General features: G+C 45.2%; 1 protein-coding gene across 10 annotated transcripts in view; it reads right to left on the reverse strand.

Moving 5' to 3' along the window:
• Atxn7l1 (ataxin 7 like 1) overlaps window positions 1-26,246 on the reverse strand; it is a 220,496-nt gene that overhangs the window by 136,908 nt on the left and 57,342 nt on the right. For all 10 annotated transcript variants that reach the window (XR_013113186.1, XM_034514148.2, XM_076941999.1 and 7 more), the window contains one exon: window positions 14,887-14,991. Coding sequence is in view for 9 of the 10 variants with exons in the window: in XM_034514148.2 (XP_034370039.1) it covers window positions 14,887-14,991 (105 nt within the window). In the remaining variant the exon portion in view is untranslated. The remainder of the gene's footprint in view (window positions 1-14,886; window positions 14,992-26,246) is intronic.

The following is a 26,246-nucleotide window of genomic DNA, read 5'->3' on the forward strand; positions in this document are numbered from 1 at the left end:
TAGCATTTTATAACCCACTACAGGAGATTGATAACAGCTCCCCTTCCAGAAACTGTAGTGTGAGTACACAGAAGTATTCAGAGGACACACAAGATGCAAGCAAAATAACAAATATACTTAACCCTACACCCAAATGAGAACTGTGTAAATGTCTCCAGTCACACAGGAGACAGTTATAGAAAGAAACTGCCCCTAGTCTTGCTAATCTCTACGAAAGTATACATTGCACTATAAACAGAATAGCATACTTAATACTATTGGACTATCACAAATTAAACATCAAGAATAAAACAATACCAAGATTCTCCCCCTCGTTCCTTTTATGATTGAAAACTAAAACCACACAACTAAATTACCAGTTGGCAGCAGAGTGATTTTGCTCTGTGTGGTCTAGTTGCTATGGGACTAGGTTAATTTACATGATTTATCAGTTATATCGCAAGAAACAGGAAACTCAGATCTTTACAGCTTTGCTATTTTGACAGTGAACTAAATTCTAGCCCAAGAGGAGGGTGAAGAACCTGACCCCTAAAGAGGAAAGAAAAATCACAACCTTGTCCTATAGCACAAGAAGCAATGTTTGGTACATTCTCCAGACTGTGTCCTATTTAGACTCAATATGTCTTACTAAGTCTGGTTGGACAAACGTATAGTTTGTCCTGTCTGGAGACACCTGGAGAAAGGAGTTGTTCAACTAATTGGGCATCATATAATTAATGCCATCCTGAAATCAAGAAAATACTACAGTTAACACTTTGTATGGTTTGTTCTTTCACAGAACTCAGAACATCTAAAAAACAAATAAGGAAGACTGTTGTGCCTTGACTAGGAATGGCCCCTACAGGTCATATATTTGAATTCTATGTCACCAGAGAGTAGCACTACTTGACAGGGATTAGGAGGTGTGGTTTTATTGGAATAGGTGTGGCCTTGCTGGAGAAAGCGTTACTGTGGGTGGGCTCTGGAGTTTCAAAAGCCCAAACCAGTCCCAGTGTTCTCTTTATTTGCTGTCTGTGGATCTGGATGTAGAACTCTCAATTCCTTCTCCAGCACCACATCGACCTGTGTTCCACCATGCTGATAATGGATTACACTTCTGAAATCGTAAGCCAGCACCAATGAAATGTTTTATTTTAAAAGAGCTGCCATGGTCACATTGTCTCTTCACAGCAGTGACTGAGAGAGCTAGATATACACAGAAAAAACACAGCACCATGTGCCTCAGAGAAGAGGGCACTTGCCTATGAAATTACTGCAAGCAGCTCAAATTGGACGGATGGCTTCTTCTTATAAAGATATTGTCCACCCAACACAATTCTAGTGCCAACCACAGTTAGTCAAATATGAAAAAAAAAACCCACAGCTGAAGGTGGAGATGTATTTTAGTGGTTATGAGTTTACCCAGCATGTACAAAGTTCTAGATTCCATCACTAGCAACACACACACACACACACACACACACACACACACACAAAGGGAAGGAGGCAGATGATAGATAGATAGATAGATAGATAGACAGATAGATAGATAAAATTCAAACTTTACAAGAAGGATGAATGTAGAATAATTACATTATATAAATGACAGGCCTGCAAGTTCTGTGGACAACTTGGGGTGGGTGATGAGTGGACAAGAAGACATGAGCCATCCAAAGCTCTCCAGAATATGCATTGGGTAGTGAAGGTCTTGCTGATTCTCATGTATTACATGGACAGAGCAGGGTGCCTCTCAGGAAGCAGCCCCATCCACTCTTGGCCTCCCCACTGGTCTTCAAGCCTCTCTGTACTTTCCTTTTTTCCATCACCCCTTCAGAGAACAAAGGCTGAGCATAAGAACTGAAGGATCCTTATCAACAGACTTTTGAGTCCCACCTGCTGAACATCACGGTCTCTAAGAGTATGGGAGAGGGCACTAGGCTTAAGTGGTAGAATCTTATTGGAGCCCCTGTTCACTTACATGGACAAGCTTTTATCGTATAAACTTGGAAACAGTGCAACTACCAAGATGACACTAGATACCACCAAAACTGACAGCTTAGTGGGTCAGTGGGTTAGGGCTCGGTCAGTGCAAGCTTCATGCTAATTGGATGTACACCAGAGGGCCCTCTGGTTAGGAAGCTTATCTTCTGCGAGAAAGGACTCATTTCGGAAGGTTGTAAATTAAGTCGAGGCTGACACTCACAGAGAAGAGCAGAAAACCTCTTCAGAAGTGCCTTAGGAAAAAAAAAAGGACTCCTGGAAGAGGATCAGGAAGAAATGATGCAGGGGGAAGAGACCTAAGTATCTATGATGCAAATAAACAAATACATAACAAGGGTAGTCAACCCCATCTCCAACAAGAATCTGGGGTTTCAGCGCTGTAGGTTGAAGACTACAGCTGCTTTCTCTGGAACCAAATTATGATTAATTCCATGGGAAGTGGGATTCATCAGTGAAATTGCTGACTTGCTCGTTCACAGTTACTCTCCCCATTTGCATTCCCCCTTGGACCCATTTATTTCCCAAGTGTCTCCTATACAGCACTTCCCAATTTGCACTCACTTTCCAGAAGTGCCTGCCTGGGAAAGAGTTCCCCACGCAACCACGAACTCTAGCGCCACCTTGAGTCTAGGAGGCCCTTCACTATGAAATGCCCCATTAGCCTTTCCCAGAGGCAAAGAAAGGCAAACCCACCATACAAAACGTACTCATACTCGATTCCAGACAAGAAGACCTGGAAGGCTCTGCTGCAACCCAGAAGTCAGTCTGCATATGGTATCTAGTATGTAATGCTTCCGGAGGAAGCAGTCAGTGACCTTGCCAGAAGAAAACAGAGTTCGGAGTGTTGCAGATCAGCCCTGAGTGAGGCTCTGACATCAGGGTGTGAGTTGACAATCGTGTATAACCATGGCCACTATTATAAATGCTACTGTTCATAAAGTCCAGTGCACTTGGCTGGAAGGATGGAGAACTCTCCCCACAGAGAGATCCCTGTCCAGGATGAAAACAGTCTTTGCTTTGCTGTACAGTTACCAGAGAAAGACGAGGACTCGCATTTGGGAGCACATTACTAGAACAAAGGCACATTATTGGTTAGAGCTGTTTATCATTGCTGGGTAGTACGTACAGATGCATTTAGTAAGAATGACTGATTCCACCGTGAAACGGATATGCTTTTGCTTGGCACTTTAAAACCCTAACAGCTGCTTTGTGACTCTAGGAGGCAAGTCTGGCACCACTTCCTGAGGACACGTGTCCAGCAAGTCTTGCTTTCTGTTTACTGACTTGCTCTTTCAGGGAAGGGACATTGGGAAGCACTGCTGTGCTGGTCGCCGAAGATGGGGACAACTCCAAAACGACTTTTGAAGCAGCACTGGCAACTTTTACTTCGATTTAAATAAAGCAATGACTGTTACCCTAATTCAGCACTTTGGAATGGATATACCAGGGATGAGTCAGAAGCCAAGGGTCACATTACAAGCACAGAGCCCTCCAGAAACCAGCTGTGGTCACAGATCAAAGCCGTGGCTCCCACCACTTGCTGGGAACGGATGCCCATCTCGCATCAGCCTTTCCAACTGTGTCTGAACAGAGACAGCTCTTTCAAGTAGCAGATCTTCCAACTGGTTGCACTTGTTTGCATAGACAAGCTGGTTTTCCTTCTTCTGAGACTCAGTTGAAAACTAAACCTATTGAGCACTGACTCTTTTAATCCAGCACTTGTTGTGTTAACTCGGGGGACTTAATTTTTTATTACATGACTGATTGATTTGGTATGGGTGTGTGTGCGCACACCATGGAGCATGTCTGGAGGTCAGAGAACAACTTCTGGGGTCCTTCTCCTTCTGCCGTGTGAGTTCCTGGAAGTAAACTTCAGTCATGATGCTTGGAGACAGTGCTTTTACCCAGTGAGTCATGCTGTAGCCTCAATGGGATGTAACAGTGAGCACAACAGAGTTCCTGGTGCCTGGAAACTCCTACTGTCATGTGTGGTTATGCACACGAGTGCATGTGTGTACACCCATGTTAGAAGATAAGTATTTGCAATCGCCAGCCTAAATACTAACACTGTGAATGAAATAGCGGGTGTCACGAACGCTTTAATTTGTGATTGGAGAAACCCTTCCTTTCATCTATCTACCTGTTTATCACAAACACCTGTGAGCATCTTCCAAAAGTCAACAAATATGCTCCATGCTGAGACTCACAGATGTTAAGGCACTAAACCAGCCCTCAGCAACTCCCTGTCCAGCACAGGGACTCTACTGCAGAGGAGGCAGGAGACAGAGGTGTCAGATGACACTTTGATTGGGTAGCTCAGCACAAACACAGATCAAATACTTAGGGTGCTGCAATCTAAAAATAGGTCTATGGATGATGTAAATATAAAGCCACCTGTACTTGGGGGTAAACATGCCAAGACAAATAAAGGGATTATTACAACTTCAGCTGGCCAGCCTAGCTCTTTCCTCTCTTTTCTGTTACCCACCTTCTTGGCTTTGGACACAGTCTATGAGTGAGTCTTCTACACTCTTCTCTTGGCTTCCGCATCTCCAACCTGCCAAGTCACCGGCTATTCCCCTTTAACCAAACACTAAATGTTCACTCCTGCCTTTCCCAATCGAATCTCACCCAAACCAAACTAACCCAGCACAAGGGAACCAAATCCTTCAGCAAGTCCTGTCACTATAATTCCAAAATAAAATCAAGTCGCCCCCTCCCCACTTTTCTCTCCACCCCTGTCCAGGCACACATCTGGAGCTCTTCTCACTAAGCCACACATTAGTCCTGTTTCCCAGAATGCATGGTACCTTGGCAAGAATGACTTCTGAAAAAAACATAAATCACATTTACATCTCTGCCTAGATCAGACTCTCCAGGGTCTTCCAACCACACTTAGAAATAAAAACAACAGCCTCCAGATTCTGGCACTCATGACAGTTCTTGAGGCCCTGAGTCACTCAGCCCTGCTTTTGCTCTTGCTATGTTCTCTGCTGGGAGGGACCCTCTTATGCCAGCTCCTCTTGTGTTTTGAGCATATTCATGTTATGCAGCATACCAGATCATAAACTCAACAAGTCCAGGCCCTTCTCTATGACAACACTTGGCACACAGTTGGTGTTAAATAAAACACACACAAATGCATCAAACCTGGAAGGTCCCAGCTTCAAGGAAGAGACCCCTATGAAATTATGAGAAGGTAATTTATTTTCTTTTGTGTGTGCTAGAACATGTGTGGTTACACACATGTGCATATGTACATGGGGAGGTCAGAGGGCAACCTTAGATACCTCCCCAATTCTTTTGACATGGGGTCTCTCACTACCCTGGAGTCCGCTAATTAGCCAGGCCTGCTTACCAGTAAGTCAAGGGATGAACCAGGGAATACAAGAGAATACCACTTTGCCATGCTCTTGGACATGGGTTCTGGGGATCACATGCTGGTCTGTATGTTTGTGCAGGAAACACTTTACTGACTGGGCCATCTCCCCAGACCCAGAAGTTTATCTTCAGTTAAAGGTAGACTGTACTTCTCTAAGGTCCCAAAGATACTACTGCTCTACGCTTGCTGTAAGTGTATTTGCCATAGATCTATTAACCTCACAGGGACACATAAAAGGGTATTTCATTGAATATGGAATTATCTATTGTTTGTGGGTCTCGTGGGCGTGCTTATTTGCTGCAGGTCAGCAAGACCCTGCAGGCAGAAAGGATGAGAGAGCACACAGGATGTATGTCATCTTTTCTACATCTGATGTCTAAAGGTCTAATTCAAATGCTGCAGCCAACCTTACACACATCCTTGATTACCCATTTCCCATCTCCTCACACACCCACACCAGCAGGCAGCGAAGATTGGCTTCGTAGCCTAGAAAGGTGCTACAGACAAGGAAAGCACCTGCAATTTCTCCACATCTGCTTAGGAACAGAAATGGCCACAGGTCATCAGTGGTGCCACTGGGAGTCTGAATGCCAGTCTCAGCCAGTACACAGAGGAACACACTCTGCAGGGCCAGGCTGGAGTCTGGTTCTGCTACTTCTGGTCTCCTGCTTTCATCTCCCATGGGCAAGGGTCTCTGTGTGGGAGTCACTGTATCCAACTTGGAATATAAAAACTGTCAGGTGCAAGAAAACAGTTTTACTCAGTTGTAGATTCTTTTGGTTGTAATGATTGAGTCAGGGTATAATCATTTGCTAATCAGTTGGACTACCAAGTATTTCCTTAGATCGATCGATCTCTCTCTCTCTCTCTCTCTCTCTCTCTCTCTCTCTCTCTCTCTCTTCCTTCTCCTCCTCTTCTTTTTCCTCCTCCTCTCTCTGGGGGAGGGGCTCTCTTCAGGTCACCCACAGGAATTTTCTTAAGATATATGATGTGGTCGCACTTTACCAGGACCCAGGGAAAAAGAGATAGAAAAACCTCAGTCAGCATTTTTATGGTCATAAGAACAACAACAACAACAAAAAAACCATAATCTGCCCCAGGCTTCGGATCTGAATACAATGAACAAATTAATTTAAAAAAAAAAAAAAACTTAGCATTCTGAAGTCTGCACAAGTTCACACACTTTTGCCAAGTCTATTAATTAATGCTACCCATTTGACAAAGAATATATTCAATGAGACAAACTTTCTTTAGTTATTTTATATTTCTTTTGGTGTGGAAAAAAATCTAGTTTCACAAATGACAATTACTGATACAATAACAAAATAAAATAATTCACCTTAAAAATCAAATCTAACTCAATTGACATTAAAAAAAAAAAAATCCAAGCCCTGTACTGTGGCAATCAGCAGCATCAGAAAGGAAGCCCTGGCAGACTAATTAACTGGTGCCAATATCCCTGATGCCCCAGGAAGCCCAGGGGCACTGATATCAGCAGGGGCTGACTTTCTCTGGGACTCAGAAGCACATGTGGTTTGTCATTTCTTCAACTCGAGGTCACCTAGAGAGAGAAAGAATTTAAAAAAAAAAAAAAAAAAAAAAAAAAAAAGCAATCTCAGGAAGCCTTAGAACCTCATTAATTAGGCTCCCCCACATAGCAATGCAGGGCGGGCGGCTGCCTGTCCCCAACCAGTGTTGGCATCTGGATGTGCACAGAAGGAACACGGTGCCAGCCAGGACACGCCGCGCCTCACTCCAGGAGCCGGCTCCCACACTCATCTATTTTGCCGCTCTCTGCTGTAGCTCACACTTCATTAAATTCTACCGCATCACATCAACATGCAAAACAGCTATTTGAAGGGCATTCAAAACTCTATAATCAGAAAGGGAATAAAGCCTCTCTGAGAAAGGGGTGGGTGAGTGGAGGCCTCTCTTGTCTAGTCAGTGACATCCAGGTTCTTTGGTTCTAAACCATGTTTTTAAGACACAGTGACAAAGGAGGATTGTTTCTGTCTGATGGGTGGGGCGTGGAGCTCTGTGCTCTCCCTCCTGACAGGCCGAGCAACATGGGCAGCTGCAGAAGCCTGCAAGATCTGTAGGATTCCTTCTGCCTTCTATTTTAATTTTAATTTGGAAGCGGGCAGGTCTGCAGCTTTACCAACTTTTCTATAATGCCATGTTTTCTACTTTGCACATATCTGTGGCACAGAAATTATCTTTTCTTTCTTTTTGATGTTTTAAACTCATTCATTTGGATCCAGCAAGACAGCCCAAAGCTGGAAAAGCCAATCTTCATGACGGGGCCCCGAGATGACTCCAGCAAGTTGCCTTCTAATGTCTGCATGTACACTGTGACACATGCATACCCAGCTACCCACAAAATAATAAACAAAAGTATGAAAAGGAAAATTTAAAAGCACTCATTTCATCTTTAACCTACTGATTCCACAGTCATAATCAGCCTTTGGCTTTAGATTTATTATGTTTGTGATGTAAACATCTTTTGTTTTATTGGCATATAATAATCGTATATAGTGCTGGTTTTCATAAAGACATTTTCATTCAAGTACCTAGGGAAATTATCTTGATGAGTAGCTCTGTGTAGGTAGAAATGTCAACTCTGTGTGGCTGGGAATTCTCTAGAGGCTGCTTCTGCACACACCCCTTTGCTATGGAAAGAAATGTAAACAGAGTCAGTACAGGTGTACCATGATGACTGGGGGTGTTCTGCTTCATGGCACTGTTTCTCAGATGTGACAGTCTTGTCATGTTAGGGGCAAGATCACTGCTGCTCTTTGCATCTAGTAGGTGGTGGCCAGGGAAACTCAACAACCTAGAGGACACAGGTCAGTCCCATTGAAGGCTAATGTCACAGGCCCTGCAGGAAGGCCACCTTAACATTGGTTATTCCACAAACAGAAGAGCAGACAAGGTTTGGAAGTCACACTCAGCCATTCACTTAGCAAATCCTAAAACTTCAAAGATGTTCAGCCCAGCCCCAAATCCAACTCAGCTCCGCCTCTTCCTTTTTTAGTTACAGAATTCACAATGAGTTAAAAGCTCAATTACTAAAAACAATAACATATTGTTTCCCAACACAGACCCATGCACCACTGCCTGCCTTCCTGTCCGGTACATACCTGTGTACACACACATGGTCACGGCACTCTCTGGGTATAGGTTAGGGCCACCACAGCCTGGCCACAAACAATGACATTACCAAGTTCTTCCTCTCCCTCTGCAATGATTACAAGTGAAAATCCTTTGGGCAATAACTTCATTAGAGACCTCTGAGGCTTATCACTCAATGACAGCTTATATGATGATGATGATGATGATGATGATGATGATGATGAGATTATCATTATTATTGTGTGTATGTGTGTGTATGTGTGTGCTCTATTATTATTATTGTGTGTATGTGTGTGTGTATGTGTGTGTGCTGTGTAAAGGCCAAAAGCCAACCTTGGGTGTTTTCCTCAGGAGATGTCCACCTTGTCTTATCTGTTTTTATAACACAGGGTCTCTCAATTGACATAAAGCTCTTTGAACAGGCTAGGCTGGCTGGCCAAGGGGCTGTCAAGCTCCACCTGTCTCTGTCCCCATAGCCCTGGTATTACATCAGACATTCATATATACACGGTTCTTTCATGTGGGTTCTGGGGATCGAACTCTGGTCCTCATGCTTGAATAGCAAGCACTTTATGGACTGAGGTATCTCCCCAGTCCCAGAGCAAACAGTTTTTTAAAAGCAAACTTTGTTCCTTCACTGTGCTTTCTATGTGCAAGCACACCCCCTTCAGTCATCAAGGGCACTGCATAAGATAAACTAGTAACCTACCTGAGGAATAAGCAAAGGCAGAGTAACCTGCCAAGGTCACACAGCTAATAAGGGTCAAAGCTGGAATACAAATCTAGACACACTGTTATCAGAAAAGCTCCGCTCAACCTGTACCCTGTCCCACCAAGTCACAGTTTGGGCTGGACAGCCTAGACAGACAGAGGGCTGCTGAGAGGAGTCACAATCCCAAAGCCAAGTGTATTGTTTCTGTTTCCTTTTTCCTATTATCCCAGCTGCGTCACCTGTGGAGATTTAAACCCCTTGGAATCACTGATCTATAAGGAACCGACTGAAAACACTGGACAGGCCCCCCAGGGGGGTGGGTGGCCCAACCATGACACCAAACCCACACCAAGCATGGGAATCTGTGGAGCAGTGGTCATACCCATTATTTATGTCTGAGGCACCAGTTGGGGCCCAGTGCTAGCATCAGAGAAATGGCGGCCAGTCCCGGGAAGGGGTATTGCAGTGCTCCTGTGAAGCACAGTGGCTCTTCTTAGGGGACCCAGAGATATACTGGCGCTTCATGGCATTTCTAGGGAGCTGACACCAGGGCCTAATGAGAATGTAAACCAATATTTGCAAAGTGCAATCCTCGAGGCCTCCAGCAGATGTAATCACATTCAGGCAGACTACTCCTGTCTCCAAGGCTAGGAAGCTGCAGTGAATCACAGGCGTGAGCCACGGGCTGACCTCAGAGTGGCATCCCCTGAGACAGCAGGAGCAAAGACAGGAAGCACTTGGCTAAAGCGTTTTTCCCATTTTTCATAAGAAACTTTCAACTTCATAAAAAAGGGCCCCATTTTATTGACAATAAAAGCTAACCTTTATTTCCTTACTCCATGTCAGCAAAGAATACATTTCTTTTCCCTTTCCTCACAGTAGCTCTGCAGAGTAGAAACTGGCATTCTTACTTCATACATGGGGAGAACCAGGCTCAAAAAGAAAGGTAGCGTAATTAGCCCAAGGCTGAACACTAGCAAGTGTAAGTCGGGATTTTAACCTCCAACACTCGATTCGTTCCCCTTGATGACATTTTATCTTTTCATATTGCTGTTGTGATATTGTGATGCCAGAGGAAGCATATATTTGGTCTTTGTCCCAAGTTCCTGGCAGACGCTTAAGTTTGTAACTTCTGTAGTGACAGGAGACAGGAAAGAATGTGGGGGGGCATTGTCTCTTGTTATGTTTGGTTCTAGAGTTCAGTTTCGTGATCTCGAATATCTAGAGCCCCTGGGGTTTTGGGAATAAGCATCCTTGTGTATGCTGAGGAGGTGACTAAGACTCTGGACAGTTTCAGCATAAGGGCTGATACTCAAAAGCACCAGTCACAAGTAGAGGATTGGAATATCCAGTCCCACTGGATCAGGACTAGAAACGGTACTAATCACCAAAGTCCAGTGCACTGAATCAGTGTGCAATGGCACCTCTACAAACACTCTGAGTGATAGAACTGAGATAGTCTGGGAGGGTCAATGCAGTTACATGCCAGGGGTACAGCTCAATTCTACAACACAGAAGCTCCTGTGCTCAGGACCCCTGACTGCACCCTACACATTTCTATGTGTTAGTATGATGCTCTGCCACATCTTTTATGACACCATTAAGAGGCCAGCTTAGTCTACATAGAGAGTCCCAAGACAGCCAAGACTAGACAAAGAAACGGTGTGTGTGTGTGTGTGTGTGTGTGTGTGTGTGACAGAGACAGAGAGAGAGACAGAGACAGAGAGAGACAGAGAACACAGCAGAGTGAACGTAAGCAAATTGTTTCCCTGAGCTCTGTGATTCATTCCAGCAAACTCAGACACGTGAGGATCTGCAAGTCAAACAAAAGCATGAGTAACCTTGGGACCATTATCTGTGATTGCTATCTAAAATGAAGGACACTTCTAAGAAACTGAACCTTTAACTTGTGGGTCTACACCTAAATGCTGGGTGTGAGAGTAAGAATCAGATTAGACTGTGCTTTGCACTACAAACATATATCAGGTGTGAGTATTGAATAAGAAATAGCTTTCCTCTACTAGTTTCTGACAAGGACCCACACCCACAGCCATGTGTGCATACCCACAAACATACACACACGTGCACAGAGAAATACACACACAGGCACAGTTTTTTAATTTAGATTCAATGACCTGTACACCAAGATCATGAATGTCACCTTGAACCCAAGATAGTGCTTTTACCTTTTGTAAAGTATCTGAGGGTGCCGGGAATGCAACAGTGCAAAGGAATATTCCTAGCACTGACAGACGACTGCATGATAGGAGGTGACATGTGAACAAAGGTTTACGGATATCAGGAAGAAGGAATTCTCCCCATCTGTCCACCCACTGGGGGCAACGCGAGAGGAGGAGGAAGATGAAATGAACGTGTCACAGTCACGTGTTGTGATGTCCTAACAGCTCCATAAAGCAGGCAGAGAGTTTTAGATTTTATAAACGAACCAACTAATGTAGAAGAAGATGGGTGTCCAGCCCCAAATCACACAGACATTGCGGTAAGTCCTGAATCATTTTTCATTATCTCCAAAGCCTGTTATTTCCACTACATGAACACATTTCAAGTGATACTAGAGAGCTCTGGGAGTGGGCGTCAGAGAAGGCCTAGTGGGTGGGGCTTGAGGCCCCGCCCAGTTTTCCTCCCCCAATGACCACTTTCCATATACAGTCTTAGTTTGCATGGGGCTTCCAATAGACAGGCTGTGGGGACAATGGCTCTGCGGGTGCTTTCCTCGCTCTGAGAAGCCACCTGCACTCAAAACCAGGCTCTCTCTGTCTTCCTTTGAGACCTTGGACACAGCACCCAACCTCTTCAGCTCAGCCTTTCTCAACTCCGAAACGGGAGTAACATTCACACCCACTCCACAGGGCTGCTGAAAGGGTTGTGTTTTCAAAGATATGCAAAGCGCTTGGCACGCTGCCCAGCACTTAGCACAATGGCACTCTTATTAACTCACTGAAAACAGCAAGGCTCATCACACAAGGTAAAGCCGGAAGAAGGAGGAAAACGAAGCTGTGCCGCGCTTGTTTGTTCTGGAGATCAAACTCCGTCTCAGGCAAGTTGGAAAAGCGTTCAGCAGCAGACTTCCATGAATACGGTTACAACTGAAGGCTTACTGCCCCCGTCTTTGAAAGTCCCACACTGAAATCCTGACATGGTGCTGGAAGGTGGGGCCTCTGAGAGGCAATTATATCATAAGATGTAGAGACCTCGAGGCTGGGATTTGTACCCTTATAAATGAGGCTCCAGGGAGCCCTTGCCCTCTTCCTGCCACGTGAGAATACAGTAAGAAGGTAGCTGGCAAGCACTAGAAGACAGTCCTCACCAACATCCGATGCTGGCATCCTGATGTCAGACTGCAACCGCCAGAACTGGGAGGAACCGAACCCTGTTGTTTTTAAGCAACACAAACTACAAACTACAGCAGCCTGAACTGGCAAGGACCATCATGAAAATACAGGAGTAATTCTGGGGAGAGCTTCAAAAAAAAAAAAAAAAATCTGTTCCCCCAAGACTTGCCATAGTTCTGACCTGCACCTCGAATTCTCTCTGGTCCCTGAAAAACACAGGTTTTGTATTATTGGAACACACACCGCTGGAGGACGGAGTGACCCTTTTTTGCCTTGGTTTGCTGACTTATGGTTCTGTTCCTATGGCTCTTGGTCAGCTGGTTGAGCAAATAGCTCAGTGCAGCCTGGGCTTCCAGTGATGAGGTCAGAAAACCCAGAGCTCCAAACTAATTTTCTGCCTCTGCTCATAACAGGTGGCCACCACGGCATTGGCTTTCTTCCTAGGCTGAGTTCCAAGTCCAGCACTGAAAGCTGGAGGGTTCAAAGGCTATACATCAGTTACACCAAGCCTCCTCTGCTGCTGAGAGGTTCCCTTCCCCTGAGGAAGAGTCTACACAGCAGTGAGATTCTCGTCCCTTTCTGGATCCTTCCATCAAAGACTGCCTGCAAGCTAAATTCCTGGTACCAGTTCTGATGGTTTACAATTGAGTGTCAGCCTTACCAAGGCTGGGACTTGCCCTTGTGTTCCTTGTGGCATCTGAGCACACAGAGCAGCCATACAGTCCTATGAATGAGTGGGTGATGAACACAGGAGGATCTGGAGTCCTCATGATCAACCAAACACACAGAGCAATATTCCATAGCTCTCCACAGGGCGACAGGCTGAGTGGGACCTCCTTGACGCTACCACACTTTGGATGGTTTACCTGTAGCCTCAGATAGTAGCATCACTGCTGGGCCTGACAGTTCTCTTCAGAAAGGTGGACCCTTTTTTCTCTTCGAGGCAGAAGAGACTCATTTGCTACAGAACGCTGAATAAGGTCGGCTCCTGCTGAATGCATGCTCAGTCTGTTTGTGCTCACACTGCCAGAAATGAACACACCAGCATGGAAGTCCACACATAAGTCACCTCCTCATGGAAGAGACAAAGAAATACAGAGCCGGATCCCACCTGTCATCAGAACCCTTTGTAGAGTACTTCATAGAATCCCTTCTCTTCCTTGGTCTAGCTCAAAACAGTGCCCTCCAAAGCTTGGATTCACTGCCCCCTACTTCATTAGAAGCGTAAACCACACCTACAGTTGGCACATAGCTTTTATCTATATGTAGATATCACAGACACATATTATCATGGCTCAGCTATTCGACTACCCAAACACATTTTACTTCTTTTGTTTCATGACTACTTATCACAGCATGGTAGTACTAAAACAGGAAGGGGAAGGGGAAGTCAGAATACAGTGCGAGAAAGGGGAAGCTGTGTCATTTACAACCGCACACTCAACATTATAATTGCTCCTTTTGTTCAAGTGTAATGTTGACTACGTTATGGAAACAGTAGAGAGGCATCCAGATCCTGTTCATCACAAGGTGTCATGGTTAAATAAGACTAGAAAACACTGTTCTGGACTCACAGCATGTGACAGCTGTGGGGATCATCTGGTCTAACTCCTGGTAAAGATAAGGAAACAGCCACCTAGAGAGATTAAATGGCCTCTTGTCTAAGGTCAGAGAGCTGTTTAGCAGAGCCACATGGCTTTTATCTGTCCTCATTTCCACCTGTACTGAGTGGTGCACACGGTTTGTTGCTGCTGGAGTCAAGGAATTGCTTGCAGACTCAGCGAGGATTTTAAGATAATCAGGGAGTGGGTGGGGGGGAATGAGTTCTTAAGCACACTTTAAAAGGGGGTGGTGTCTTGAAAGGACAAGCAGAATAGGAGGTTTCACCTACATCCTGGAAGCAACATCCCATGCCAGGTACACTGTGCCACCTGTGGCTCCAGCCCTCCCTTGTGTGTGCAAATCTGGGGAGTCTTCTCCATGAGAGTCTTTCAGGGGGAGAAAACAGCAAGTTGCAGGAGGAGTCAGAGCTTCCTCACACCACTGTTATTCCCTCTTGACTACCTGCAGAGGCACCAATGTGCACAATGGTTTCCGATTAGTCCCATCTACCGAGGCATGCTACAGGCTTTCTCCTGTTTGCTCTGACAGGAAGGAGCCTATGAGCAGGGAGGACTAAGCTCCTACCAGGTCCTCCGTGTGCAGAGGCAGCAGCCCCGGGCCAGTGTACCCACAAGCCTTGGACTGAAACAGACACAAGGCCACCCAGCTGGGAGCCCAGGGTCATTGGCTGCCCATGCATCCACCAGGTGCAGGAGTCCACTTACCGCAGTGCGACTGGAAGACCTGTGGCTTGACGACCTGATTGCAGGCACTGCACACGACCAGATAGAAGTCATCATGCGCCGGATAATGGCCAAATAGGTGCATATCTGCAAGGGGAAGGAAGCAATTAAGTCTCAGAGGGGAGAACAGATTCCTCTTGGAATTTCTTCCAAGGAAAGATTTTTAAAAGACACACATAGGAAGTCAATCATCTTTACTACAGGGAACACAGTTGGTCGCCATATTGCTACCCAACTTGTGGAGAGCAAAGGCCTTCAGGAATCTCTCTCTATTTTACTCCTGGAAGCCAACTATGACAACCTGGTCAGCAGGGTTCCTCCTGAGTCGCAAACAAGGGAAATGACATCGACAAAGCCACAGTTCAGCCTTTATTGCAGGACTGTGGGGTTTCTCCCAGGTGAGCAGAGAGGGAAGAACAGGGCTGAGGTAGAAAGAGAAATCCCCTTGGCCTCAGCTGAGAGACACACCATGAGTGACGGGGTCTTCTGAATGAGCAGCCTGCTCACCACCATCAGTATTTGAGTTTGCTACTGTTCATCTGGGAAATAATTACTGAGTACCTGATTATGCCAGGTACTGTGTTAGGAGCCAGGGGAAGAAGAATGAGGTTGCTGTTCCTCCAGCTTATGGTGGCAGAAAGATGCGGCATGAGTCAGATAGCCATGCTGGGCGTCACCGGTGTGGTGGCGACAATGATTGTTAAGAAGGAGTCATATGACATCCTAAGAAAGCTTAGGAGGTAAGCCTAGCTTAGTCGGAGGAGGCAGGTGAGTCAGCTGAAGCCTTAACATGAGGGATTAGAGAAATCCCTCCAGCAAATAGAGGGGGTTCACAATTAAGCCAAGAAAGGAGGCTCTGCAGCTTGGAGTCAACTCTTGTTCTTTTGGTTGGGATAGAACATGGAGGTGGTTAGGAGTGAAGCTGGCAAGGGGTCAGAAGACCAAGGTAAGGATGTCCATCTTGATCTTAAGGGCAAAAGGAAGCTTCTGGGTGTTTTGAAGAAAGATGTAAAGCAATCAGACAGCTACTGTGAAAACCAAATCTGTGACAGGGCATTCACCTGAGATATGAATGGCTCTGTCCGCCCACAATTTTGTATGTGACTACTTACACCAATGTTTTTCAAAATAGGCAGTAAGTAAAAACCCAATTGTTCATCAACAGATGAATGCATAAACAAAAGACAGAATACTATCCATCTACAAACAGGAATGAGGTATGTTACACACTACAACATGGGCGAACCCTGAAAACACCAAAGGGAAAAGAAGCAGATGCAAAATGTCATGTTCTGTATGCTTCCATTTATGTGAAATGTCCAGAGTAGGCAAATTTACACAGACAAGTAAGTGCTTGCCTTGGGCTTGCAGGAGGTGATGGCCGTAGGGTGGCGGGCTAACTGGGGACAGTGGAGATTTCCTAAGATTGCTAGCGGTAACACTTGCAAGACACCGAAGCCATGGACTTACACACTTTAAATGGGGGATTTGTATGGTATTCAAATTACATCTCCATAAAGCTGTTAAGCAAATAAAGGCCAGTTCCAAGGAAACCCGGGGTCACATCTCATGTACCATTCAGATGTAGGAAAGCCCGGGGAGGATTCCACCATCTAACTCTCTCTTCACTGACTGACCCCAGGTAAGTCACTTGGGCCCTGGCAATACAAGGATGAACATGCCTCTCCTATGCCTCTCTCACTGGGCAGTCTATTTACCAGATTCTTCCTGTGTCTTTACTGAACTGCCCCTTTGAACATGTGAGAGCTTCCCCAAATTCTAGCTCAGGCCCAAAGGATGAGCTGAGCTTCTCATGCTATATATATATATATATATCTCCAAAGGATAAGCAACCCGAAGACTGCCTCTCAGCAAACCTGTGCACTGCATGACTTTCCAGGGCAGTCCTGTTGCTTCGACAGCCGTGGAGGCAGCACTGTTAGCCTAGGTTAGGCAGCAAAACCTCTCACTTCCATGGAGGAGACCAAGAGACTCATTCCTACAGTGGGACTGGAGATCCCAGCTGAAGCGAATCTCTAGGGATTATAAGGCCAGCCTGGTCTACAGAGTGAGTTCCAGGACAGCCAGGGCTACACAGAGAAACCCTGTCTTGAAAACCAAAAACAAGTTATTGGTAATCTTCACTAGCATACTGCCTCTTTTTCAATAGCATTTCCTACCTGGTACATGCTTGTAAAGGTTAACAGACAGGATTTTATTAATCAAAACACATTAAAAAAAATTAAAGCCAATCTGGACTAAGCATTACCAAAAATGTCTCAAATGCCTCTTGAGCTGGCAGCTGTGCCAGCTGCTGGAAGATTGCAACCAGACCATACAAGGTGTTTATGTCCCTGAGAGCCTGGTATCACGCCTCACGATCAACATTCAATGCTCCATTCTTCAATATTCTCAGAGATCTGTACAACTCATGTCCATCTACACACACACACACACACACACACACACACTGTCGAAGGTAATAATTAGGCTGGTTGCAGGTCATGGCCTCCTTAGTGGCCACCCCAGGCCCCTTTATCAATAGGGAATGTTCTTGCGTTCCCTCTGCAACTCTTTCTGCTTTGCAGTGCTCTGCTTTGAGCACGTCTCCTGTGAAGAGGGGAAGGACCTACTGGTCTACCTGCTTATGCTTCAGTAAAGTCAACCTTAGGGCTCCTCTGCAGGCTGCACAGGATCTTGGATGCAGGAGACCTCCTAGCAGATGCAGAATAAGGTACTTGGAGTCTAGCTAGAAGACACATGCGTGTGCATGCACGTACACACACAAACACACACACACACACACACACACGTACACACTTCACATAGCTAACTGGTGTTCAAGGTAAATGTGCTGTTTGGTTACAGTAATAAGGGTCAAGGACGAAGAAGAGAAGACAGGATAGAAAGTAATGTGCTGTGTGCAGGGCATAATGCTAGATACTCAGTATTCTCTCTCTTAATTCATCCCCTAAGCAAAACATTGAGTGAAAACCAAAACAGTGTTGTACCGATGTGGGCTTGTACCAGTGTTTAAGAACATTCGTGTCTGCCTAGCTCCATGTTCAGAGCTGTTACTGAGGTAGTTTAAAATCAGCCCCAAGAAAATAAATTTACACCACGAAAACAGGCAAACAGTATAATCCAGACCTTTGCTTTTGGAGTGCCTGTTGTTAAACATTTACCACCTCTATCCTGAATCTGGGTGGGCAAAAGTAAAAGGTGAAATTCTCTATGTTCCACACCTAATGGTAGCCAGCAAGTACATGCTAAGATATACCCTTTGAAGTCTGTGATATCTGTTACTCTTCATCAGTAACCTGTGAGGTCAACACTTCACTTTCCAAGCAAATGAATAAAGGTGAACGCAATTTGCCAGAGTTCCTAAGGCAGGATAAGATTAGAGGCCACTGACTAAAAAGGCAGTGTTCTTTTCCTTAGCAAAATGTCTTTAACAACAGAGCAAGGTCCCATTTTACAGATGGGGAAATCAATTTGGAAAGCTCTACTGTCTGAATATGGTTTTCCCTAAGACTGACATGAAATTCTGTTGCTTTTGTGGCAATGTTAGAGTGAGTGGGGCCTTCAACAGGTCAGAGTGAAGACTGTGTCGTTTGCGGTAGGAGGCCCATCTAGTAAAGCAGGTTATTAGACCACCAGTCCATCCTTCACGATTTCCCTCCTCCATGGACAATTTCTGCCCTTGTACATTGTACTGACACAATACGAGGCCCTCACCAGTCCTGGCCCAGGATTTCTAGCCTTCAGAACAGTAACTAAACTTTCCTTTATAAACTGTCCAGCTTCCAGTATTCTATAGCGTTCATACAAATGGACTGAGACAGAAGGACTGTCTGAACTCCCAGCAGGCTCCTAAGACTTATATGTGGGTAGTATATGCACAGTAGATTCTCTGGATGTGGCATTGATTCGCATCCTGGGTGGGACAGCACATTTCCTCAGGCTTTACATTCTGGTGAGCAACTAAAAACATGTGAACTATTTACTTCTGCAATTTTCCAGTTAGTGTTTTTGGACTGTTGTTGACCATGGGTAATGGAAAACACAAAACACAAAACAATGGATAAGAAGGGGGTAGGGTATTTATAAAATAGAAATCATCCCTCGTTCCATCCCATAGTCTCCATCTTTCCGTGGAGTGCAGGTCAGTTAAAAATAAAACAAAACCAAACAAAAAAAACCTAGCCTCTCCCAGCATCAAACCATATTCATCATTACCACACTGGGATATGTGCAAACTTCTGTAACTAATATAAGATTATGTTTATGGCCTCAATTATTATCCCAGGAATTTCTTGGGCCAGATGGGCACCTTCATCATTTCCTGCCTGGCTCTCAGGCTCTCACCTGAACTTCCTCCATCCCGGATAGCAGAGCGGGGAACAGGGCCAGAGCTCAATAGATGTAAAGTTTGGAGCAATAAAATGATTTCTATGAAGCTGAAATGATGACTCTAATTTCCCTGAGCAACCGATAAACTGCTTCAAAAGTCGATACTAAGAAAGAAATTGGCAGAATGGGGTTAGTGTTTTGTTCAGGATAAACAGCTTTCTAAGGACAATTCTTTTGCTAAGTAGAGTTGTGCGTGTGTATAAACCAGTTTACAGCCAATATTCTCTTGTTGAAAATCACTACATTCAGCGAAGGGCAAGAGACACCTCCAGTTCACTATCTGTACAGCACTGGTTGCCGAGACGGGAAGACGGCTGGTTTTGTGAGTATGAGATCATAATAGATGCTGTGCACTTTTGAATTTGCCCCTGGACACCTTCCAAAGCTCGGGACTTTGACATTAAGAAACAACTGGAGAAGGCTGGAAAGATGAAACTCAGCAAGGATGGAGGAGGGGCTGAATTCCTCCTCTGCAGTGGGGATTCCATGAGAAGTCCAGGATAGACAGGGAAGCTGCCAGGGGCAGAATGCTTTGAAGGCAGCTGAACAGCTTACTGGCAATCAATGCTACCTGTGCTCAGGAGAGAAAAATCCCACAGTGGGGAAAAGAAGACAACTAAACAGACAACCTTGCAGTTGCGCTCCATGGGAGAAATATTAAGTCCCTAGGAAACAGCCTTCAGTTTCCCCAAAAGTCTTTCTGGGGTTGTGAAAGCTTTCTAGGCACAAGAGGGATTACAAAAATGTCAAGGTGGCACATGCTACGCCTGCACACGCACACAAAAACACACAAAGGTGTATACACATATACACTATAGCATATTGAAAACAGTTTTACAACATTTAAACATGTTTCCCTTTTAAATTTTACTCTAAAAAGATATTTTTTATGAAACTAAACGTTAATTTCAACACATTAAGCTTCTTCAGAAGGTAATAAGCTGACTTCTTACTCTGGGCAGCAGCCCCAGCTCAACAAGGATACAAACAGGTCCTTAGAGGCAGTCACTTAAGGTGTATGGAGGCAGAAGAGCTATGCCAAATCCCCGAAGCCTTCCTCGGACTTTAAAAACAGTGTCCGGTTGCTTCACCCTGGAGTTGGCACCCCAAGTTCAAGTTCTGGCTCTACCATTCGGCACGATAATGCCTTCAAAGCTGTGTTTCTGCCTCTGGAATAGAATGGCGTATTTGTTAAAGAGCTGGCATGCGATGGAGATTTCTACGGTCCTCTTATCTCTCAGAACTCACCTGACTCCTTCCCAGGGAAATGTCCTCCCTTCCCTCTGGCATAGCCTCACTCAGCAGTGAGAACAGGACTTCCTGCCTCATCACTCTGACTCCCACCGTGGTGAGATCTGGAAGACAGGGTCTGTGATGCGCTGCTCTTGAGATCTTCAATAGCCAAACAGCCTGGCACACAGTGGCTGCTTAATCAATGCTAATACATCAACCAGGCTGGAGTTCCCAAGGAGATGATTTATCTCTCATCCTCCTTCATCCTCTCTCTCAAAGGGGACGTAGCAAATGATAATAAATTGCCCTAATAACCATGTTGTTATCTACATTACAAGGTCAATAATTTTATCAATTCATTCATTCTGTGAATGCCTTGGAAGACAAGTATTTTGCAAATCTAAGGAGGTTGCAGGTGGGCCACATTAGTGAAGAAGTGGTTGGTGCCCATCTCACCATGTGAAGTGTGCAAATAGTGTGCCCATCTCACCATGTGAAGTGTGCCATTCGAGAATGGACAGTCATTGCGGCTTCCTGCTCTCAGCCCTGGCAGGGACCCCTTGGATCTGGCACTAGGAGTGGGCTTGGGTGTCCCATTTTTCATATCCTGTTTCAAACTGCTCTTTACTTCAAAACCATGTGGGATCCAAGCCATGGATTATCAAGACTTTTCCAAGCCTTCCTGTCTTCACTCTAACCTGAACGATCCTGGGCCAGCACAGTCAGTTTCAGTTCAGGGTACTCTATGTTAGCCTGAGCCCAGCCTGGCAGAGAATATGACTGGCCAGCTGGGCAGCAATGACCTTGGCAGCTAGGAGATTAATTTTGTAAAGGGATCCCCACCCCTTTCCTATACCTCACAAATCTGACAATAAAAATGTTCTGGATGCAAAACCAGCCCTGGCTCCTGCAAAGACTTACAGAGCCACCAGGCTTCCCCTTGTCCACTCATACCCACCCTGATCCATCAGTCTAGCTAGGTACACTGGTAGCTTTGGGCCTGATAGTCTCTGCACAAGCCTTGAGGACAGAGGAGGTACACAAAACCACTACGGCAGGTTTCTGATGTCAAGGTTTCTCACAGTAGGACTCCTTGAACTTAGAGGTCAACTGGGTAGACAGGACAGCTCTATTTCCCCCCTAATCAAGCTGGCCCCAGAGTCCATGATCTGTGTGAAGGCCAAGGACAGGTAGGCACAGCATGTTCAGCCTAGGGCCTGCCTGTTGATAGAATTCAGAGGAGAAAGAAGCATCAGTTTATGGGGTGAGAAGTTAGTCCCTTCGGTCCGGCTTTCTTGCTAAGGGCACTTTAAGAATTGGGTAAAGAGGTCTATGAATACTTTCAAGAGTCATCACCAGGCCCCACCCCTTTCTTCTTTCTGCTTTATTTAAATGTTTGTGCTTATACTGTCTTTAGGGGAGAATTATTTTTTCTCAACTCTTGATCTATAGGCCTTAAGTAAGTGTGTGTGTGTGTGTGTGTGTGTGTGTGTGTGTATGCATACTCCTTGCTCCAATCCCTAATGTTCAGAAAACTTTAAGAGCTTGTTTGTATGAGTTCAGTTTCCAGCAAATTCTGGGGTGATTTCTACCACCTCCATGTGGGGTGAGTCCTGAGTTCTGGCTGGGTCTTCTGACACAGTCTGTGATACCTTCCTGTTCCTATCATTCAATTCCACCCTGAAGAGACCTTTGTGAGGTTGAGGGATGAACCATATTTCAAGGAACCAGGCAGTAGGTTTGGGAAGCAGGAAATAATGACTCCCATTTTTACCTTACAAAACAAGTTATGATCTGCTGTGGTTTCAACGTACCACCCCAAAACACTCATGCTCGAGACACAATTCTAGTACAACATTGTGGATCCCTTAGAGGTGAGTGGGTTACCAGGGCAGAGAACAAACACTGTTAGCACAGCAGTGTGGTAGTTATTGCTGGAGTCAGTTCCTGACAAAGGGATGCAGTCTGACTCTTCCTCCTGCTGCCTTCCTTGCCCACTCCATTTCTGAAGTGGCTTGTTGCCTTCCCTCCTTACACCATGGTACAGTCCAGCAGGAAGGCCCTCAAGATCTAGGGTCCCTTGACCTGGGACTTCCAAGCCTCTAGAACAGTAAGAAATAAATGACTCTATAAATCAGCCAGTCTGCGATAATTCCATTATAACAACAGACAACGCACTAAGACATGGCTAAAGAGGATTCTCAGGCCAAACACGAATGTGCTATTAGAACCCCTTAAGTGGTTCATGGGGAAATCAATGGCAACATCTGCTTTCATGTCTGCTCATAAAGGACACTTCTCTCTCTCCTAACTGTGACTGGGAGATGGACTAACTGGCCCTCTAAGTTCCTTTTTGGCTCTTTAGTTATGTTAGATGATCCTAGAGGAAGAATGCCAAGAAAAGGTGGGTGAGGAAGGGGAAGAGGAGAGGGACATACCCACTGCAGCATAGAAAATCTCTAGAAAGAGCAGTGGACATAAAATCAGAGTGGCTCACTCTTGAGAGGAGTTAAAGTGGCTCTCTATCTGTTTAATCACCCCACCGTCTCTGTCTGCGCCACAGGAAGCATTAGACAATTTAAACACTGTGATTCTGAGATGCACTGAACTTGGTCTCCACCTGTTTTATTGCTATACTTTGTGGGGGAGAGGAAGAAAAAGTAAGACATAGTTTTAATATCAATCACTCAATTAAAATTTAAAAACTAAACTAAAAGAGACTTAGACAACAACAAGTGAATTCAGCTGGACCTCGGGGCCTAAAATATAGCTCAGGAGAGCCTTGACTGGGCTGAGGTACAATGTAACTTGTCTACCATGTCACAAATTTCTAGCATGCATTCAGTGTCAAGTGGGAGTCTGGGAGAACTTCCATGTAAGGTAACAAGAATCCAGACTTCCTCTGACATCTTTAAGGAAAAAAAAAAAAAAAAAGTCTTTTGCTTAAAAAAAAAAAAAAAAAAAAGGCTGCATGAGGTCAGCCATCTTGCTTCATGTCCTTATGTGCTAAGAGGCACACACTGTATACAAGACAGTCAGAGGATGGGTCAGGGATGGATGGCCAGCTGCCTGTGAGAGTCAAGCCCACACCATTTTGAGGACTTCCACAGTCCTGCTAAGACAAGGAAAGGACTTGGAAAGAAGCCATTCTCTCTGGTTCTTCTACCATTACTGATAAATGTACCCAATAGTCTCCAAAAGAGCTAGATAAAATCTACCCACCAGATACACACACAACTCTTGTCCCTACATAATAATGTAAAGACCTTCTTGAATGACAGGCTGCATTCAAGAAGTAAAGTACATGTAAGTAGAGTCCATGAAGAAGCCAGTGGGTAGCTCACAAACACAGGAGAGTTGATGTGACAGCCCTTTTTAGTAACACTGTATGATGATTATGGTCTATTATGTTATTGTTAATAAAGTCACCCAAAACATGTGATTGTGTTTATTAACTCACACAGTTAAGAAAGTATGAGCCAAAAAATTCCATAATTTCAGATATACTATCACTGGTTCCATGATGGAAGTCTACCTCAGAGTTCTTTTTGCAAATGGAATCACAAGGAAGAGATGGGTGTTCCCAGATACTCCTGATGAGTTTATATCACTGACGAGCTGACCCCTACGTGGAAGGTCCATGGCAAAAGACTCTTGATATGGTGGTACCTGTCAGTATCCCCAGGCAGAGAACAGAAGTATGCTGTGGTTGTGGTTTATCCAAACTGGCAAGGCAATGGCTCCCCTACCCCCACCCCCACCCCAGACAGCCATTAGTCCAAGCTGCAGAAGACTCCAAGTACCCTTCAAGATCACAATGGTGCTGCCAGGACTCAGGGGGATAAATGCGCCATTGGGCTCCGTCAAGAGAAGTATGTCCACTCAGCAGAGCCATTGGCCGGTGGCAAGGATCTGTTTAATAGCCCTGAATCAGTGTGCAAAGCACTTGGGCTCTTGGGAAAGCTGGATGAGGAAAGATATCCCAACGCCTTAAGGCAAGACTAGGTACTAACAAGATGAGCCACTAACAAGACCAGCCACTGCGCCAGGGCTCATGAAGGACAGAAACACGTCTCCGCTTTATGAGAACAAAACCAAACAGCCAAGTGTCTCGTCATACTTGGGCTGCTCTAGTCTGTCACTCAACTGACAGTCCACTCTAACAGTGTTCATAACAAGCAGCCATCTTCAGAACTGCTGTAGGCACAGAGACCTGGGGAGAGAGAGAGCTGTAGAAAGAGAGGCCTACAAAAGCTGTTTTAAGATAATGGAAAAGATCCATCGGCTGGGGGAGAAATTCATGTCTTTGATCGAAAATCAAACATCAGACTAGGTGTGGGCCAAGGTCAAAAGGCATCCTGTGAACAGGGAGGGTGTGCCCCTGGGATCTGGCCTTAAGCCCAGGGGCCCGGGTTCAGCTACCAAGCTCTCCTTAGCTGCTCTCCGCTCACATTCTTCACAGCCTCTGCAACTGTACAAGTCCTGAAAGGGCTTGCTTTAGCGCAGCCTCATCCAGGAATCCTCTGTTCCCACAGACATAACTCACCCTTTCTCCACAGTGCTCAGCCCTTTGCCTCTTATTGTCATCTTCAGCCAACTCCATGCGGCTGAGGTCTCAGAGCGTTTCTGGATACATCTGTCTTCCCCACGTGTACACTTATGTTTTATTTACAGACTCAGCCGTTAAACGGTCAAAAATGAAGACTGTCAGAAACAAGCCCAAATGTTTAAATAAGTACTGAGGAATCAAAGCTCTCTTATATTAGCCTAAGGGACCACGGAAGAGATGCAGCTAGGTAGCTGGGGTAGAGGAGGGACCAATAAATGCTTCTCTGTCCCTAGCTGGCTGTGTAGCACCTATCAAGCCACAGGACAAACCTCTTTGGGTCTGCCTTTCTGCCTCTGGAAGACAGTAATCACACCTTCCCCACAAGGGTGCTGCTTGGATTCGTCGAGATGCCTTAGGCCAGTGTTGGCATCTCCAACTCAATTAAAGTCCCCACAAAACTGAACTGCACTTCAGCCTGAATTAGCCAGGCTATATGCCAAAGACCTTCAGAGAAACACTGTTTTTCAGAGGCAGCTCAGCACCATGCTTACGATACAGACTGTGGAGTCAGACTGCCTGGCTTTAAATCCTGGCACCGCCTCTTTGGAAGATGGCTCCGGGCCTCTGTTTTGTCATCTGTAAAATGGGGCTGGTAATAACAGAGTTGCTGCTAGGGTGAGACGGGGTAGTGTATGTCTGCTGTCTGGTGCACGGAGCCCTCTGTTAATGTTAGAACCAGATTTTGCAGAGTGGGGCTTTAAGAATAACAGTCCTGTTGTTCTGCAGCATCACAGGGAGTAATGAGAGTAAGCTCACTGTGTTAAAGGTCACTAGACCTTGAGCTTTCAAGTCACCTAAGCCATTAGGGAAGCACATAGTGGAGTAACGTTTCTTCACATGTAATTTCAAATCTGCTGTTTGCTTGCCACGTCTGGATTCTCTCTGTGGCATCAAACCCCCAGGGAGACTGAGTCCAATGGTTTGCCTTTTTATTTCATTTGTTTAATTCATTTTACAATTTATTATTTTTTTATGGTGGGAGTGTGTGTGCATGTGTGCACATGTGTTTGTGCCTGTGTTGCCGGAGACTGAACTCTGGTCCTTTGAGGAAGCATTGAGTACTCTTACCCATCAGCCATCTCTCTAG

Source organism: Arvicanthis niloticus, chromosome 11 (genome assembly GCF_011762505.2).
Source record: "Arvicanthis niloticus isolate mArvNil1 chromosome 11, mArvNil1.pat.X, whole genome shotgun sequence".
NCBI classification, from domain to species: Eukaryota; Metazoa; Chordata; class Mammalia; order Rodentia; family Muridae; genus Arvicanthis; species Arvicanthis niloticus.